The following is a 16,834-nucleotide window of genomic DNA, read 5'->3' on the forward strand; positions in this document are numbered from 1 at the left end:
TGATCTCTTTGGAGGTTGCTTCAGAGGGGGGCTCGCTGGTATGGTTAGCGCACCTGCCGGTGCAAGGTCTAGTTGTGTGCCCTTCCCAATGGACATACCCAGATCATCTTAACCTCATCTCCCCTCTCCGGTTACCATCACCATCAACCATATCAGCATCAACTTCTTCCTCTTCCTCTTCATAAACTTCATTATCATAGTAATCAATATCATTATCTGAGCAGCCTTGACGACCAGCCCGACCACCACCTCGGGAAAAACCACCTTCACCTCCACCTGAAGCTCTTCCTTCAGGTCCGAAGATCCAATAAACCCACATATTCTTGAATATGAGCGCTGACAGAGGATGAAGTCCATTGCCACGTTCCTTATAAACGTGCACAAACACCCCACATCCAAATACACCAATTGGACAACCTAACCTCTTCATCATGGCCTCTACCTCGCTCGCTTCGAGCTTGAAGACTTCTCATATATCACCTTCCCTAATCCGAAAGATTCGACCTACCAGGCTCCTGCAGAAACCCTAACCCCCTCCGTCCCCAAAATACACCAACGAAGACCCGGAACAATCCAGGATCGTCCCTTGTTTAGTTTGAATTGGTTCAGTTGGAGGAATCAGATGGGAGGGGAAGAATTCTCTATGGTGGCGAAGATCGCCATTGAGAGGAAAAGAGCCCTAACGAGAGGGGAAGATAGCGTTGTTTAGCTTCAGAAGGACTAGATAGATGTGCCGATTATCTTGGGATCGCCGCTCTCTTCTTCAAGACTTGAAGACGTCATCGTGGTGCTCCTCCCCGTGTATAGGATCCAGGTGAAACCCTTTGTCCATTGGACTCGTCAGCGGCGACGCTACACGATGTTGTCCCTTATAAGGCGTTGTTGTGGATCTTAGGTGTTATAGGGTGTAGCATGACGTTATATTCGGTCCTTCTTGTGCTCTCTTTCGGTAGCATAGTCGCGTGCGCCCGCATGATCTGGTTATCTCGAGATCGGTATTGTATAAGGGGTTACCTCACCATTTCATATCGTTCGGCCGTGTACTTGTTTGACTTGTCTCTAGTCGGCCGGAATGAATAAGGCAGATCCGGCTGGCGGCCTCTCAAAATGGGCCGTCTTGCTGACGCGGGCTTCCTCCGACCCGGATCCTCTGTTTTTTCAGTCTCCACACAGCGTGAGCACCAACAAACCATCGCACTCGGAGGCGTACGGCTTCGTGGGGTCCATCGCCGCGTCCGCCACCGCGCTCGCGTACATCGCGTGGGCGTACGCGCCGGAGCCGTGGCTCTGCCACATCGGCGCGACCTACTACCCCAACAAGTATCCGCCGCCACTGCAGCTGTTTCTTCCTCGCAATAAACGAGTCGCGTGCTGACTGTCATCTGTGCTGCTGCTGTCTTCTCAGGCGCTGGGCGGTGGCCGTTCCGGCGTTCGTGGCGGTGGCCGTTCCGGCGTTCGTGGCGGTGGCCGTGGCGCAGGGCTTGGTCCTGTACGTCGCGTCCAACTTCTTCCTCGCTCCTCCGCCGGCTTGCTTCAACACCATCTCCGGTGAGAATCAACATCTTCCTGTCCAAAAAAAGGGAACACAATTCGTTCCGCTATGGTCATTTCACATCTTCAGAAACCCTGTGGCTGACGATCCCCCGATCCATTCTCAGATGAGCACGCCCGGGAGCCGGCGTCGTCTTCCCTGCGGACGGGAGCGGATCAAGCCATCGAGCCCATCGCGGACATCCGCATCGACCGGATGAACAATCTCATGTTTGGCGAGCAAGGGTTTCATTCACTTCCAAGATGATGGACTCAGCTGAACCCATCATGATTTTTTTTTATGATAGATGTGCACGGGTTTTATTTATTTTTTTGCTTCCAAGATTCATTACTGAAGTGGCATTTGCATGCTCTACAAATTACAGTCTCCCTACTGCACTCACAAAATGTAACAAGTACTGCATAGGCCAGAAGTGAGTTTGCGCATGCCAGCCCATCTGTAATAACAGGCACATATAATGTACAACAACACACCTAACGAACACAACCGCATATGCAAACCGGCTCACCAATCGCAGCCTGAGCACACGGTCTTCCCATTCCCTCTCCACCACGCTGATTAGCCCGTGTAAAGTGCAAGAACAGCGCGTTCATCACTTTTCCTCGAACTCCACGTCGATGTAATCAGGCCCTGAGCTTCTTGAACCACCACCGCCACCGCCTCCCGAGGACCTGCTGTTTGGCTGCCACACAATGTTTTGGCAATTCATGCACCGGATCACCTGGTTGCGGTAGCCCACGAACCGCCTTTTACATGCTGGGCACGATCCCTGGAAGTAAAACTTACCAGGTCAGTGGTATTATAGCCGATTACTGCAGAAGAACAAATTGACGAGCAGCGATGCTGCAGAGGATTCCTTCAACCATCCAGAAATAACACATGATAAACCCAAATGTTATGCACGTATGAGGATCGGCCTGCTAAAGTGGTATGCTGCATAAAAAAAGAGCAACCGTATTTGCATCTTGGTTGAACTACTCGTCTACAATGCAAGGGTGACCACATTCGAGTCACTGATGTGAGATAAAACTATAGATCCAAGTCTAAACTGATGAAATGCTTCGTTGTACAGACAAACGCTCAAAGGGATTGAACAAAATGCTTAGGTTCTAACAATTAATACGAAAATCATACGTATAAAGCAACAACAGCCAGTCAGCCACACCCAGTCACATAGGGACTGCTGCAGACTACCTTTGAAGTGATTTAAATAAGTGGAGGACGAAATACTAAATTTAGAAAGATGGCCATTTACCTCAATAGCAACCCTGTTAGCAAAGGTCCCAAGGAGAAGAGGGGCTGCAAATGGTAGCACGAATGTACTGAAAATGAAAATTCTGAAGAGCCACCCCGACAGTGCAAGCCACACGAAAGTAAGTGTCTGCATCCAAATATGGAATATTATTTTCGGAGCATAATATTGAAGTAGAAAATTTTGGGTATGAGAAGGTGCTTAAAGTTAGAACTATTCATACAGTTTGGATCCTAAAAAATATAAGAAGGCACAACCGAGACAGCTTTAGTAAAGGTGTATCTAATAAAACTCCGTATATGGGTAAATTTTGCAAAGATTGTTTCCCCAATTATTAAAAATGTAGCAAGAGAAATGAATTGTGAATGCATGGGTGATAACTCTCACTTCTTTTCATATGTTCTTGTTCCTACATACACAAATGATATCAACAGCAGCGATCTTCAAGTGGCTATTTCACACTAGCATTCCCAGCCTCCTCGATATTTTATGATCATGCTATGGTTAACTTAGTGTTAGAAATCTAAGCACAAGCATCAGACCTGAGAAACAATCAACTACTGGGAACCTGTCTACACTAACTCACGGTCTACCTAAGTAACCACAACAATCAGTCAGACACCACCTCAAGCCTGTAAACCAATTGACCTTGACTGCAAACAACAAATTCTTTCTGCAAAATTAGCCCCAGCTAACAACTCACCCACTATTCCTAAACTAGGTCAGGACTTAGGAACAAACTAGTATAGCTCAATAGGTCTATCTGATTGATGCAAAACATGCTTACATATCACTAGCAAAATCCAAACGGTGATGATCTACGCAAGTATGTGAATGAGTACGCAGGATAATCGATTGATTTCAAGCTGCCAGTGAACTCACAGACAAGGCTCTCCCGATAGGAGTCGCCAGGAAGTCACTCAGCTCCCTCCGATACTGCACACCAAAAGCACAAATTAGCCATAAATTGAGCCAGCAGCTAGGCGCTAATAGGTCATAGCATGGTGGAGAGCATCTGTACTCTAGGCCAGCTGCGGGAGAAGTCGACGGAGAAGGACCGCCATCGCCGGCCGACGCCGAGCTCCGCGTCGATCTCAGCGGCTCGTTCCCGCGCCGCGCGCGCGGCCTCGGCCACGCGGCGCGAGATCGAGTACCTCCCGTCCAGGCGCTGCGCGGCCTGTCGCGCCTCGAAGGAGAGGCGCTCGGCCCCCGCGTTGGCGCCCCGCCAAGCGCGCTGCAGAAGGCCGTCGAGGTCGGCGCGGCCGAAGAAGGCGCGAGGGGACACCGTCGAGGCCCGCCCGAGCTGAACACGGCGAGCAGGAACAGCGGAGCGCGAGAGGTGGAGGAGGCGGCCGGGGCTGGTCCGGGTCGACGGCGGTGGGGGGTGATGCCGCCGAGGAGGTGCGAGCGTGGACGCCATTCCGGCGCGTGCGAGGGCGAGAGTGCGTCGCGTGGTCGCGAGATTATTGTGCGGATGGGGTCGCTCGGTTCGTGGGCCGTGTTGGGTTAAGGCCTCTGCTCTCGTGCTCGAGGCCGCCCGTTGGTTGCTTCAAAACAAACTGTCGACGTAATGCGCAGCCCAACGCGCGTCTTGGGCCAGCCCAACTCGGGTTATCATTTTCCTCTTTTCTCTTTCGTTTCTTCTTTTTTCTATTCACTTTTAATTTTAGGACTGTGCTAACTCGGGTTATCATTTTCCTTTTTTCTATTTTTGATGGTACATTTCCCTTAACTCGAACCCACTACTCAGTTTTGCCCCTAATTTTTAGGTATGCTCAGTTTTGCCCCTCCGCCGTTAGTGTCACTTATAGAAATGCCCTTTTGCGCTGTTACCATCTGGTCAAAGGACTTTGACCATCCAGAAAAAATAGCAAAAAAAATCAAAAAAATCTGAAATTTTGTGGGATCGAAGATAGTCATGTCCGCAAGGCGCGTGCAAATTTTTGTGCCATTCGGACAACTCTTACGATGCCCAAACACAACAAAAATGTGCACCTAAGTATCTTCAGTCCCACAAAATTTCATATTTTTTGATTTTTTTTTATATTTTTTCGAATTTACTGTTCACATGCGTACAAAATTTATGATTTCCTTTGCCACGAGCTCCCAGGGTGTCCGAACGGCACAAAAATTTGCACGCGCCTTGCGGACATGACTATCTTCGATCCCACAAAATTTTGGATTTTTTGAATTTTTTTGCTATTCTTTTTGATGGTCAAAGTCCTTTGACCAGACAGTAACGATGCAAAAGAGTATTTCTATAAGTGACACTAACGGTGGAGGGGCAAAACTGAGCATACCTAAAATATAGGGGCAAAACTGAGTAGTGGGTTCGAATTAAGGGCAGAACTGGAATTGGCCCTATCCTTTTCTCTTTCTATGGATCCCACTTTCTCTTCCTTTCTAACTACTCCTTTCGTTTCATAATGTAAGTCGTTTTTTGACACTACACTACACTATTGCTAGAATGGTCATACATTATGAGACGAAGGGAGTACTAATCACTCATCTAATTCTTTTTTTTGTTAATTCTTAATCATGTTCTCGGGGTGAAAGACATGCTGACATTTATTTGTGATTTCTTGCATGCATGCAAACTACAAGACCAAACAGAGTATGTCAGCGACAGATTCTTTCTATTGCGAAACTTAAAATGTTTTCTAGCTCAAACCGTCGGTCCAGTTAAAAAACTGTTTTCACATTAAAAAATTACCACTGCGAGATTTTCAAAACTAGATTCAATGTTAATATGTTACGACAAAAAAATTTAGATAAAAAGTTAACAGGCATAGGCTACATAAGTTAACATGTTTGTAACACCTAAGTTACCAAGCTGTTTTGTAGCTCAAATATTTGGTCTAATTGAAAATTTGTTTTCACATAAACAATTCGCCATGATATGACCTTCGAAACTAAATCCCATGTTGGTATTGTTTCAATGATTTTTTTGTATAAAAAGTTGTCAGGCCTGCTATACGTAACTTATCGCATTTGTGACACATAAGTTATCAAGTTGTTTTCATAGAAATTATCGGGCACGAATAATTGTATTCCAAGCTTTCTCTAGTGCATGCTTTTATTTACCAGACCTAATCTAAGTAAGTTATCACCTGTTATGTATGTATATTATCATGCTATTTACAATGAGTTACCGTGATACGTTTTCAATAATTTTTTTCCCGGGACAAAGTTGCTGTGGTGTTTGTGTGTGGTTACAAAAGTCATTTGATGGCTAAATAAAATATAAAGTTGTTGTTGTAAAAGAAAACAAAAATAGAAAAAGAAAGAAACCTATACCGTGTCATTGGGCTTTACTAGGCTATAGTGAAGCCCAACCCACCAGGGTTGGTGAACGGATCGATATGGTTGACTAGAGGGGGGTGAATAGGCAACTACTAGTTTTTAGCTTTTCTTAACAAATTAGGTTTAGCAACAAATAGGTTGTCTAGATGTGCAACTAGGTGAGCAACCTATATGATGCAAACAATGACAACAAGTGCAAGCAAATGATACAACACAACAATAGATTGCACGAAGTAAAGGGAAGAGATAACCACAAGTGGAGCCGGTGGAGACGAGGATGTGTTACCCAAGTTCCTTCCTTTTGGGAGAAATACGTCTCCGTTGGAGCAGTGTGGATGCACAATGCTCCGCAAGAATCCACTAGGGCCGTCGTATTCTCCTCATGCCCTCACACAATGCGAGATGCCGTGATTCCACTAGTGGTGCCCTTGAAAGCGGCAACCGAACCTTTACAAACAAGGTTGGGGCAATCTCCACAACTTGATTGGAGGCTCCCAACGACACCATGGAGCTTCACCATAATGGAATGTGGGTCCGAGGTGACCTCAACCGTCTAGGGTGCTCGAACACCCAAGAGTAACAAGATTCACAAGGGATTAGTGGGGGGAATCAAATTTCTCTTGGTGGAAGTGTAGATCCGGGCCTTCTCAACCAAACCCTAGAAAATCAACAAGTTTGATTGGCTAGGGAGAGAGATCGGGCAAGAATGAGCTTTGGAGCAACAATGGAGCTTGGGGGAAAAGTGGTAGGTATTCTTGGGGAAGAAGACCCCCTTATATAGTGGGAGGGGACAATCCAACCGTTATCCCCTTATTTAGCTCGCAGCAAGCGGTACTACTGCTCTAGGGAGCGGTACTACTGCTGGCCGCAGTGGTACTGCCGCCCGGCCAGCGGTACTACCATTGGGACCTTGCACAACGCCTAAGGGAGAAGGAACAAAGAGGAGGGCCATTGAGCGGTACTAGTAGCGGTAGTAGGGCGGTACTACTGCTGCTACTGCCCCTGAACCCGACACAAGACATGCAGGTCTCAAGTCGAGGCGGTACTCGCACAAAACCAAAGCCGTACTACCGCCTATGGTCGTGGGCGGTACTACCGCTTATGGCTTTCAGCGGTACTGCCGCTCTAGGGACGTAGTACTACCTCTGGCGCCTCCCTTATAGCACTTCCACAATAACAAGTATACTCCAAGGATGAGGGAAGGAGCTGGGGGTGCGACAAAGATGTGTACGTGTTGATTCCACCCTAGCCTTTCTGATACGAACTCCATTTTGATAGTACAATATCTCCTATGACTCAAGTCCGCCAAAACCAAAATGAAATAAAACTACACCATCTTCACTTTGAGCTCCGAGGGGAATAAATCATTGATAATCCACAAGTATAGGGGATCAATTGTAGCCTTTCTCGATAACTAAGAGTGTCAAACCCAACGAGGAGCTAAACACTACTGCAGGATACTACTAACACGACACTATGATCAGAGACCCTTTGACGAAACTATGTGTGATGCATTAATCCCAAACGGTGGTGTAAAAAACCCGTCAAAAGGTGCAAAACATTTGCGATGGCAGAGCCATCAAACACGGTTCAGATTTTAGTTGCATGTGCGATGCAGGGCACACGGTTAATCCATTCGAATTGTTTGTGATGAGGCAGAACAACAGAAACAGGCAGCCATATCAATGTGTGTGCGATATACAGCATACCATTCACTCTGATGAATTGTTTGCTGGTAGGGAGTGCAACAGAAATGGTTAGCCAGATCAAGGTGTGTGTGATATACGACATACGGTTCACTCGGACGAACTGTTTTTGATTAGGGAACACAACAGAAACGGTTCAACTTAACAAGATGTGTGTGATATGCGGCATACAGTTCACATGGATGAACTATTTGCGATGAGCCAAAAGATGAGTGTCTAAATAAGATGTGTGTGATACATGGCAAACAGCTGACTCGGATGAACTGTTTGCGATGAGAAATTACAACACAGACGGTTAATGCAGTTAGTTCATGTGCAATTCTGTGTATACAAAAAACTCTGAAAAATGCAAACTAGTTACTTACGGTGGCTAGGAGCATCGCACACGATGCGTCTGCGAGTACTCGTGTGCGATGATTAGTAAGTTACACATACGTTTCCTTATGTTAACACATGTCTGAATTTGCAATATGGACAGTTAATATGCAAATGCCTTCTGGACATTGGGCACACGCTTAAACTCAATGAACTGTGTACGATACTAATACTTTCCATGAAAATTTAAGAACTTGGCTAACATCATTTGAGTAACACACACACACACACACACACACACACACACACATATATATATATATATATATATAGTGGTTACACTATTCGACAAAAGGAGGATACTTAACATAGTAACAACTATCACATTTTAAGAGGCTAAGGGCCAACAACCATATGGTCCATATCTACATACTTAACATAGTAACAGCTAGCACATTTTAAGAGGCCGAGGGCCAACAACCACAACTATCCACTGGAAGCATCTTGATCACGGCGACTCAGCATCTTGTCAACGAAAAGGAAGAGCCCTCCTGTGCCTTGGTAGAGCATGAGTAGAACAGTGTCTCCAATTTTCCAATATGGATGCATTGCCACGACAAGCGAGAACTTGTTAATTTGAATGGTTCCATTTTTGCGGGAAATGCAGTACCTTGCAATTACTTTGGTGTTATTAGCAGGCACAAGTGTAATTGTCCACGCCGGGAAATCGATCCAGGAACTGCTACGACGGGCAGTTTCGGTTGAAATGTAGAATAAAAACCAGTTGTAACATATCGTTGAAGATATATATAGTTTATGAGCATCAATATTAAAATAAGACTTTTTACCAGCATTTTGTGCACACAATTGGTGTTGTTCAATGTGTGCACCATAGGTATAATTAATCCCATCCAAAATCCAGCATTCATACGTTGTGCTATCTTTGTCAGATTATCAACAAAGTTTATGACATGCTTCAAGTCCTTCCAGTGAAATTTGGTACGCTTAGTAACATACAGATCGTTCACCATGCATCCAACATATCCTGCTTAAAAGGTGGAAAGGTATTATTTATTTAGAACATGGCAGAAGAATATATAGTGCACATAAATTGGTAAAAGGAATTTGTTACTGTCCAGGAATGGAGTCAGAAAATGAAATCACAATTGGTTACTTAAATAGTGATCAATTAGTCAGAACGAATACCCCAATTTTGCTATGTAATATGACATCATGGAGAAAGTTGAAAGGACACTAACCTCAATCAGACTTTGATCTGCTGATGACATTGGGAAAGTAAACATCCATGTTAATTAGACCAGGCTGTGTTGCATGCACTAGAATTTTGTTGCGAGCTTTCAATTCATAACACTTAGACATTTTTCTCCAAAGGTCCGCATTAAAACAGGAGTGACCATCTTTATCAAGTTTGACGCTAACCATCATTGTAAATCCATGTTGCATTGTTAATATGACATCCTGGGAGTCATCAACAAAGTAAAGCCCAAGATTTCCTTCTACTCCCGCTCTTGCAAAGCAAGGGATGTACTGCTTGAAATGAAAATTAAGATCGTAAATTCGATATATTGAAATAACAGAGCAAGATGCAAATATGGGAGTAACTGATAGAACAGATCAATATATAGATGAAAGCAAAGTACAAAAATATATAATTAAAAATATATAATGTAACAAAGATTTGATGCAAATATGAGAGTAACTGAATGAAAAATACATCATATATTTGCCTAATATATGGGGGGGGGGTCGGCTTTGACATCTAGGCTGCATGTGGCACCATACCTTTTATCCAAATGTAGCAACAAACGGTATATGTTCACAAATTTAGGCCATGCCGATCGTGGTAGGTTGAGATTGAACATACCGAGTGCTTCCTGAAGTCATTCGGAATGGTGAGATAGAACTTCATTTCTGACTGGCCACGACCACACTTGCCCGATTTGTGCTCGCACTGTGGACACATGAATGAACACCCACGAATCAACTAGAACAAAAATGTTTCCACGGCGATTTCCCCCGGTTGGTTAACAAGGATGGATGGACTGTGATAAGAGAAGACTGAATATTTCGCTAAGTTGATTACTTCTCCATGAGAAAAATCCCCGACCCAATCCCATAGAAAACCCCAATCGACAAGAGTCTAGAATTTCGATGCAGATAGATGGCGGAAAGCGGCAGGGGCGAAATCTCGTGTCGTTTGGAGCGCGATCTCCGGCCTCCGACAACAGTCGTTGAACTTAGGGGGCCACCGCGATAAAAGTTGATGAGGTGCAGAGTTGCGGAGGAGTCCGCGGTGAGTGGGTGGGGACGAAGTGGGCGAGGGTTTTCTTTTTTCCTTTTGCATGTGTGGGTGAACACACACGGTTCACAGAGGGGACGGAGATGAATCGTGTGCGATAGTAAATCACTGAGATTGAGTGGGAATCCAAATTTCCTTTGTCCTTTGTCCATGAGTTTTTTTCTACGATGAACATAAACCCTGCAAATCACCGTGTTCAAGTTTGGCACTTTTCCGGGTTCATTTACAATATTTAGGAGATTATGTGCATTTTCTAGGCATTAATGCACATAATTCTAATTCAAACAATCGGTACTTGAAAAGGTGCACGAGAACGGTCTGAAAAACCATGATCGTGCTATTTAGTAAATTGTCACGCCTTTTACAAGGAATGGGCATATATTTCAAGGAAATGTGTTTACTGGGTACTATACAAAAATGAAATACATGCTTGGAAAACATGACGCATGCCGTGGTGCCATGGTATGGCCTCACCATGCCCTGGTAAAAAATTGAGAATGTTTGTCTTATGTCATCATGCATGCCATTCATAAATCGAACCATCACCGAGGAAATTTCATGGTTTCGTGGGGGAAATCAGCAAGATTGAAGGGGTCGGGAACCCAAATTTCCTTCCTAGCTTGTCATTCAGTTTTTTCTACAATCAACACACTCCCTCGAATGCAGCGTGTTCAAATTTGGCATTTTTCCGGGCTCATTTACCATATTAGGGGATTATGTGCATTTTCTAGGCATTAATCCACATAATTCAAATTCAAACAATAGGTGCATGAAAAAGGTGCATAAGAACGGTCTGGAAAAACCATACTCGTGGTATTTAGTAAATTCTCAAGCCATTTACAAAGAATGGACAGATATTTCAAGGGAATCCGTGGCAATAGTCAACCACAAACGCGTCATTTACTGGGTTATCAACTATAGAAAAATAAAATATGTGTTTGCAAAACATGACGCCTGGCATGGCGCCATGGTATGGCCTCACCGTGAATTGGTTAAAGCTGAGAAGGTTTGATTTATGTCGTCATGCACGCCCTTCATAAATCGAACCATCACCAAGGAAGTTCCATGCTTTCGAGAGGGAAATCACCAAGATTGAAGGGGAATCCAATTTTTCGTCCTAGTTTGTCATTCAGTTTTTTTTCCAACAATCAACATACCGCCTCAAATGCAACGTTTCAAATTTGACATGTTTCCCGGCTCATTTACCATATTTAGAGGATTATTTGCATTTTCTAGGCATTAATGCACATAATTCAAATTCGAACAATCGGTGCACGAAAAGGTGCACAAGAACGGTCTGAAAAACCATGCTCATGCTATTTAGTACATTCTCATGCCTTTTATAAGGATTGGGCAGATATTTCGAGGAAATGTGTGGCAATAGTCAACCATAAACGCGTCGTTTACTGGGTTAACAACTATACAAAAATGAAATACATGCTTGGAAAACACGACGCCTGGCGTGGTGCCATGGTATGCCTCACCATGCCCTGGTAAAAATTTGAGAATGTTTTCCTTATGTCGTCATCCACGCCTTTCATAAATCGAACCATCACTCAGGAAGTTTCATGGTTTTGAGGGGAAATCACCAAGATTGAAGGGGGATCCAAATTTCCTTTGTCCTTTATCCATGAGTTTTTTTCTATGATGAACATACACCCTGCAAATCACCGTGTTCAAATTTGGCACTTTTCCGGGTTCATTTACCATATTTAGGGGATTATGTGCATTTTTAGGCATTAATGCACACAATTCAAATTCAAATAATCGGTGCTTGAAAGGGTGCATAAAAATGGCCTAGAAAACCATGCTAATGCCATTTAGTAAATTCTCATGCCTTTTACAAGGAATGGGCAGATATTTCGATGAAACGTGTGGCAATAGTCAACCACAAATGTTTGTTTATTGGGGTTTCAACTATAGAAAAAATATGAAATAAATGCTTGAAAAACATGACGCCTGGCATGGTGCCATGGTACCTCACCATGCCTTGGTAAAAATTTGAGAAGGTTTAGCTTATGTCATCATGCACGCCCTTCATAAATTGAACCATCACTAAGGAAGTTCCATGCTTTCGAGAGGGAAATCACCAAGATTGAAGGGGAATCCAAATTTTCTTCGTTCTTTGCCCTGGAGTTTTTTTTCTATGATGAACACACACCCTGCAAATCACCGTGTTCAAATTTGGCATTTTTCCGGGTTCATTTACCATATTTAGGGGAATATGTGCATTTTCTAGGCATTTAGCGCATATAAATCCAATCCAGCTACAACTGCAAGGGTGTGATGTGAGGGACGTGGATTGCTGTTCAATCGCTGCGCATCCTATGGTGCACACGCGCGATCCGCGTGGCTGGGGTTCCAGCCAATCATAACACAACACACAATAGGCTCACACACACTGTTTCCAAAGCGATGGAGATGAACCGTGTGCGATAATGAAAGAGCAAAATTGTAAGGGAAGCCAAATTTCCTTTGTCGTTTTTTGTTGATCTCTTAAAAACCACCGCACTGTACCGCTGCCCGACCCCTCTATCCCAGAGCTCTCTCCAAGTGTCGTTCATGGCACCATGGCGCATAGTAACTGGTAAGGAAGCGATGGCATCCCACCGCGCCGCGTTCCTCACCGCCCACGACCGCACACATGGTAAGGAAGTGATGGCATCTCTACACGCCGAGTTAATCACCGCCGGTGGCCACACAGTTACATGGGCGGACTTTGAGGCTGCATGGCCGAATGGGCGGTGGATCTAGAGATGTCCAAAGCCACACAAAAGGAGCGGAGAAGGCAGAAAGCAGTCAAGAAAAGAGTGTCCCATCGCCACAAGAAAGAAGAGGCTGCACGCCTTGATGAGGAGAGCTTGGCAGAGACATAAGCACGGTGGGCTGCTGCCTACAAGGCCGGGAAGGAGAATACTGGCATCTGGCCAGCATGCCCTGATGGCAGCATGTGATAAGTAGTTTAAGTTTGTACTATTAGAGCATATTACCAGTAGTACTTTAAGTTTGTAGTATTAACGTACAATGTCGGTAAGAGCATCCTTTGAGGGCTTTGAGCGTTGATTAGCATGTGTGCCCGTGTGCATTTTTTACGTTAATCATTAGAAGATCACAAAACACATGGTTTATATGCCGTACCCATGTGCGTTTTTTGCGTTAATGATCCATAAGTCAGTTACCTGTGCGATGTTTCCTACTAAACCAGGCGTACCATTGACTGGAAAAATCAACTACACATGTACATTTTTTTGGAGATGGGATCTGCCAATTTTCTGTTTTCTCGCACATGAGTATTTTATGCACTTCGCCTGTGTTGTGTGTTTCCTCGCCCAAGTTTCAAGTTTCGCAGCAAAATTTTCATTAGGCGCGCGATTTCAAAATTTATTCCTCCAACCACATCCCCACCACTAAATTTCCTCAATATCTCCCCCCGCGCCTCCCCCTACCGGCAGCTCAAACCGCCACCGCTGCAACCGCAACTTCAACCACATCTACGTTCTGCTCTAATCCAGTCAGGTAACCCACCGATCTCTATCACGGCCCCGACCTGATTGCTTAAATGGCGCCTGTGAAACATCCTCATGCCTCCAAATCCCCACCGCCCCTACCTCCAGAGCATCGCCGCACAAGCCCAACCACATATCATGTGGAGGTCGAGGAGCTGATGGCGGTCCATGGCGCGATGGCCGCTGTGTGTGCTGACCCGGAGGAACACCTCGCCTCCGCCACCCCCAACATGGTGCAGGCTCTGGCCGAGATGAAGTGCCCCAACGACTACCCCCCTAGGACTTAACATGTATGATCTGACAAGCTAAATCTTACTAATACCACTTGCAATGGCTATGTTTTGTATGGTTGATGTATTAAGCATGTTCGTGCCTTGTTTATTTAAGTACTGCACACTGTGTGATGTTCAAGTATTAACTATCCAGCTCAATTTCACCGCTACCAGCAACAAACTTACAATACATGACTCAGGATATCACTAAAGATGCTGCCCATTTGCTATTTTTGGTGGATACTAACCTTGTTGTACTTAACATGCCTGTCCATTTACTTACGCATGGTCATAACGGCCGATCATGTTGTTTGCCGTCGAGGTTAGCTGCATCCCATGTCTTACAGTTTTTCACATCATTTGTGCAATTGCAGTTTAACTTCTACCATTTACTGGTTGCCTATAGGTACACATGTCAGTGGCACTGATCCACGCTTCGACCCGGAGGAACAGCTCACCTCCGCCGCTGCTGACTTTGGGCGGGCTCTGGACAAGATAAAGTGCCCCAACAACTACCTCTCAGGACTTATCAAGTATGTACTCACCGGTTCAATCTTAACAATACCAGTTGCAATTAATGGCTATGTTTTGTACGGTCGATGTATTAACTATTAAGCATGTTGTAGTAAACATGCCTAACACATTTTAGCTACTTTCCCTACCTTTCTATAAACAACTAGGCCATTCTCTGTTCTGGCAGCAACTGCCTTGTGATGTTTAACTCTGCCAATTGCATTTTTATCAGTACCGGTTTCAATGGCTATTAAGCTTGTTGCAATTAACAGTTCAATCCATTTTTAATCAGTTGTATTTCAATGGCTACAAACTTACAAAACATGACTTAGGATGTTGTTAAGCCTGTTGCAATTAACAGCTGTATCCATTTTTTAATCTGTCCCTTTGCTACCATGCTACTCTCCGCAATGAAGGTATACTAGAGATGCTGCCCATTTGATATTTTTGGTGGATGCTAACACTGCTGTACTTAACATGCCTTTCCATGTACTTACGCAGGGCCATAACGGGTGATGCTGTTGTTTGCCGTCGAGGTTAGTTGCATCCCATGTCTTACAGTATTTTACATCATTTGTGCAATTGCAGTTTGGCTTCTAACATTTACTTGCTTCTTGTAGGTATACATGCCAGCGACATTGATCCACGCTTTGACCCGGAGGAAGGGCTCGCCTCCGCCGCCACTGACTTTGGGCAGGCTCTGGCCAAGATGAAGTGCCCTAGCAAGTACCTCTCATGACTTACCAAGTATGAACTCACCAGTTCAATCTTACCAATACCAGTTGAAATTAATGGCTATGTTCTGTACGGTCGATGTATTAAGCATGTTGTAGTAAACATGCCTAACACGTTTTAGCTATTTTCCCTACCTTTTTATAGACAACTGGACCATTATCTGCTCTGGCAGCACCTGCCTTGTGAAGTTTAACTCTGCCAATTGCATTTTTATCAGTACTAGTTTCAATGGCCATTAACCCTGCTGCAATTAACGGTTGTATCCATTTTTAAACAGTTGTATTTCAATGGCTACAAACTTACAAAACATGAATTAGGATGTTGTTAAGCCTGTTGCAATTAACAGTTGTATCCATTTTTTAATCCGTCCCTTTGCTACCGTGCTACTCTTTCCCAATGAAGATATCACTACAGATGCTGCTGGTTTATTACCATTTTCTATTTTAGGTGGATGTTAACCTTGTTGTAGTTAACATTGGCTTTCCATGTACTTACATAGGGCTACAATGGGCGATGTTGTTGTTTGTCGTCAAGGTTAGCTGCATCCCATGTCTTATACACCATCTGTTCCTAAATATAAGTATTTTTAGAGATTCCAATATAGACTACATAAGGAGCAAAATGAGTGACTTTAGATTCTAGTCTAAACTATGTAAATTCTATATACATCCGTATGTAGTTCATATTCAAATATCTAAAAATACTTATACTTAGGAACACAGGTACTTGTATTTTACATCATTTGTGTAATCTCAGCTTAGCTTCTAACATTTACTGGTTGCTTGTAGGTACATATATGAGCGGTATTGATCCACGCTTCGATCCCTTTTGCGTATGGGGCAATGAGATATTCATGAACAAGCATCAAGTGAGGAAACTAAGAAAGATAGTTAGGCGAACGAAACAGGTGATGGGAATTAAGCTCTTTATTTACACTTTGTCCAAGACAACTGTGAACTTTAGGATGGTAAGTAATGTGTTGCCTTTTCCCCCTGCCCACAACAAGTTACTCTATTAGACCTCACTATCTGATATTTTTCTCTTTTCAGTGGTTTCCGAAGCTATTTATTGATGATTACCTTGCAAACTACATGACCGGAGTGGAGGCAACTAAGGTTAAAGTATATAATTCATGCTACCATGACAATGCTCTAGAAGTCTTCCTAAAGGCGGTGAAGGATGGGCAGGCGATCGTCACAAGGGGTTGGACGAAAGTTGTTCGTGCCTATGGCATGCAGGAAGGCACATTATGGGCATTCCGCTTCTTCAACACCATCGACAGTCAAAATGATTTACACTTGTCTGTTCACCTTTACCGCCTCTAAATATTGTGATTCATCATAGTTAATTGTTGTCTAAT

At 44.1% G+C, this 16,834-nt stretch overlaps 1 protein-coding gene and 1 long non-coding RNA gene across 2 annotated transcripts; one reads left to right on the forward strand and one right to left on the reverse strand.

Moving 5' to 3' along the window:
- Positions 1–1,162: 1,162 nt before the first annotated feature.
- On the forward strand, positions 1,163–1,910 carry LOC123127985 (uncharacterized). Its single transcript, XR_006462877.1, has 2 exons — positions 1,163–1,548; positions 1,659–1,910. It is a non-coding gene; the product is annotated as an uncharacterized lncRNA (long non-coding RNA).
- LOC123127976 (uncharacterized) lies at positions 1,823–4,289 on the reverse strand. The gene is made up of 4 exons (XM_044547861.1): positions 3,826–4,289; positions 3,687–3,740; positions 2,808–2,933; positions 1,823–2,321 (listed from the first exon to the last, which is right to left on the reverse strand). The coding sequence occupies exons 1-4, from the start codon at positions 4,222–4,224 to the stop codon at positions 2,145–2,147; spliced, it is 756 nt and encodes a 251-aa protein (XP_044403796.1). The 5' UTR covers positions 4,225–4,289; the 3' UTR covers positions 1,823–2,144.
- Between the last annotated feature and the right edge of the window lie 12,545 nt (positions 4,290–16,834).

The sequence above is a fragment of the Triticum aestivum genome, chromosome 1B (genome assembly GCF_018294505.1).
Source record: "Triticum aestivum cultivar Chinese Spring chromosome 1B, IWGSC CS RefSeq v2.1, whole genome shotgun sequence".
Taxonomy (NCBI): domain Eukaryota; kingdom Viridiplantae; phylum Streptophyta; class Magnoliopsida; order Poales; family Poaceae; genus Triticum; species Triticum aestivum.